Source organism: Tupaia chinensis, unplaced genomic scaffold (assembly GCF_000334495.1).
Source record: "Tupaia chinensis unplaced genomic scaffold, TupChi_1.0 Scaffold144750_1, whole genome shotgun sequence".
Lineage (NCBI taxonomy): Eukaryota > Metazoa > Chordata > Mammalia > Scandentia > Tupaiidae > Tupaia > Tupaia belangeri.
The window spans coordinates 6,894-10,300 of NW_006204610.1; the positions used below are offsets into that span (position 1 = coordinate 6,894).

Consider the following 3,407-nt stretch of genomic DNA (forward strand, 5'->3'; position numbering starts at 1 on the left):
TGACCTAATAGCTTACAAGAAAGAAATATGCCAGTTTTACCTTCAAAAAATGCCCAGGTCTCTTTCTTTTTTTCAAAGGATGAATCTTCAGCAGCTTTGAGGGAAATCACTGGAAGACAAACAAGAAACAGTACAGTGAGAGGAAGAGTAGCCCGTGGTCGTGGCCACGTCATACCCAGGTCGTGCCAGCTGCTGCAATTACATTATAAAGCAATCCTCGCATTTGCAAAATCACATCAGTCGTCACAGTTCACACATCAGAGAAAGTAGCAGGGACTTACCCCTAACAGCTGAGAAATCCGGGGCTCAGGAGAGGCAAAGCCAGTAAATGCCCAAGCCGCGCCTTATTTCCATAAAAGCCCCCTTGCCTTAGAAGTAAAGTTCTCTAGGAACCAGAACGTTATTTGATTTTACTGTTTCAGTGGACGTCTTGTTGAAATGTCACGTACATTCCCGAGTATTCCTAGATAGAGAAGCTGGAGTCACCCAATGACTCGGGGTCCATGCTCTGAGCCCCATTCTCCATGCAAGAGAGTCTGCCAGAGTGGCAGATGCTAGGCGCTGAGATTATTTTGTCGTTTTTCCGTTAGTGGTTGATCACTGATGATACTGTGCCCCCGGCATCAACCCACAGGGAGACAGACTTGATGTACACTCTTTAAGGCCTTGACCTTCACACTGAGTCTGGAGCCACAAGAAGATCCCTTGCTTAGGGGTGACAAGCGTCACAGGTAACATTCTAGAATAACCCTGGCAGATGGTAAGTGCCAGGAGTGAGATGACCGTCCTATGGAACTCTCTGAGACGATGATAATGTGCTACGTCTACACTGTCCATCCAGCACAGCAACCCCTGACCACACGGGACCACGTGAAACATGCTAGTCCCACCAAGGAACTGAACTCTTCATTTCAGCTGTAGTTACATGAACAGTGAGCAGTGAGTAACACACTGAAGAGCTCTACACGGATCATCTAAGACCATGCGAGAAAGTGGCTAGAATGGAAACTGAATCAACACGAGAGGCAAGAAATATGACAAAGGTGGTGTCGATCTTTGACCAGTTTATGATCCTTCCACAAGCTTCTATGTTATTGTTGCCATGTATTTCAACTCTGAACTTTGCATCCTTTTGTCTCTCTGGGCCGGCCCTGGGTGATTTCTATTGACCTAGCTTCTATTCCAGATCACTCACCTTTCCTTCTGTGTCTAACCTGCTGTAAAACCCCTCTGATAAGTTCTTTTCATTTCTGCTGTTTTTCGATCTATGACTAGCTACTTAACTTCTTTCATATATCTCAGTTCTTGAATGAATTTCTCCAGCTAGTCATCTAATTTCTTGATCATAATATTCATATTATTTTAATACCCATGATTAGCAACTTTTATATCTGCATCACCATAGACTTGTTTCTTTATGCATTTTTGCTTTCAGTCTTCTCCCTCAGTATGCCTGAGACTTTTCTCCAAATGAATCCTAGTTTTGTACATAAGGGATGATGAAGGTTTTACATAAAATTTAATTTCCCGATAGGAAATCAGAGGTGAGAAAAGTTTGGCCCTTAGCTTCCCCGTGGAAAGCCTGGGGTATTTAGCACAGTCCTTCCCGTTTTAGACTCACCCTTGGAACTGCAAACACTCACTTGCCTCTTACATGTCTTAGTTGCCACTTTTGGCATGGCTTTTCCCAACTTCCACACTGTTAGATGGCTGACTTTCTCAGAGTTAAGTGTCTCTGACGGGTGGGTTCGCGTCAAGCTTTTCCCTGGGATCTGTCTAATCCTTCAGAGAACTCAGGATAACTGCAATATAAACGCACACATATAATTGTGTAATTATGTAGTGCAAATGTATTTATGAAGTGTAAATGTGCGATTCAGAGGGCAGAAATGCAGATAGAAGATTCTGCTTCCCCACGCGTCCTCAGAAGGGGCCTTGGTCCTCTGCAAGCTGCTCTGCCATTGCTGGAGAACCCTCCCTTTAAAATCGAAACACTTTAAAAGCAGCAGTGGTATCTCCTGCTTCTGCATCTCCATCACTGGGCATACTGCCTGAAAGCTGGAAGGTGCTTGGTAAATAAATTAATGACCGATATCTTTCTGGCACAGTAAGCAAGGTGGACCGCCGATGACGGACTCTTTGCAGACATCTGGTCTTGTTGTAGGACATGTCAGACACTGTGTCCATTGTGCCGACTTCTCCCACCCATCCAATTTGACCTACCCCAAGCCCTGTAATCCACCCACTTCCAGAGCAACCCATCAAATTCCAACTTCAGGAACTTAAACTAAGGCCCAGCCTAAGTCGGTAGCAAACAGAACTGTAGCACTAGAGTCCACATAGCAAGCACAGGTTCCGATTCCTGGGTAGGCATGAAAACACGCTAGGCACATACCTGTGGGCCTAAGGTCCTCCAGGGCTAGAGGGCTGGGGGGAGGGGGCTGTGGCATGACGAGACCCTGTTGAGGGTGCTTCTCTGTTTCTCTCTAATGTGCAATGTGCACATATGCTTTCTACCATGAATAAACTAATAATCTTTTTTTTTTTAACTTAAGCTAAGAAAAAGAGTGCACATGGGTGTTGTGGCCCCTGAGTCTGAAAGAACCAGTGGGCTTTGGGGAAGGGCAGTCATGTTGGCAAACGGAGCAGAATGGAGCAGAACACAGAACCAGACAGTAGGAGAGGTGAGAGATGTGGCCGTGGCGGTGCTCCAGGCCTCGCGAGGCCTGACGTGCCGTGTTTATTAGCCCTGCATCCCATGAGCGCCACATCCTTAAATGATTCTGCCTCTCCAGAAGTAGCTTGGATGGTTTCACAGTTTCAGCTAATTGAAGCTACACGAGGAAGACAACAAAGACATTACTAACGAACATTGAGGATAACTACAAAATCCCAAGGAAGACAACAAAGACATTACTAACGAACATTCTCCAAGGAGCTTAGTTTTCCAGAGGTCAAAGCTGCCCGTCCTGGCCCAGAGCCCTCCACACAAGTGTGGCTCACAGAGCAGCAGCATCAGTGTCCCTGAGGAGCTTGTCAGAAATGGGGACCAGCAGTTAGCGTAATGGCTATGTCGCTGGACTCCCACGTAGTCGACCATGGTTCGAGTCCCGGACCCGGTGGCTTAAACTCACGCTGGGCGCATGTGCGTGCGTGCCCAAGATCCCGAGAGGAGAATGGAGGAGAAGGGATCGTGGCATGGCCATCCCCCCTGGGGGGTGATTTCTCGCTTTCTATCTCTCTGTCTCTCTCTGTCTGGCGAGCGCACGCGCCCTATAGCAAAAACCTCTTCAAAAAAAAAAAAGAAATGCCCTCCTGAGATCAGCTCAAAGTGGGTCACAGATCTGAACCTAAGACCTCAGACAATGAAACTACTGCTGGAAAACACTTGGGAAACTCTGGGAGAC

At 46.8% G+C, this 3,407-nt stretch overlaps 1 protein-coding gene across 1 annotated transcript in view; it reads right to left on the bottom strand.

The window, feature by feature from the left end:
• Positions 1–3,407, bottom strand: part of LOC102485173 (V-set and transmembrane domain-containing protein 4) — a gene marked incomplete at its 3' end in the record, with an annotated part of 28,341 nt that overhangs the window by 6,690 nt on the left and 18,244 nt on the right. Inside the window, exon 4 of the mRNA XM_006167416.3 lies at positions 41–109. Within this exon, the coding sequence (XP_006167478.3) occupies positions 41–109 (69 nt within the window). The remainder of the gene's footprint in view (positions 1–40; positions 110–3,407) is intronic.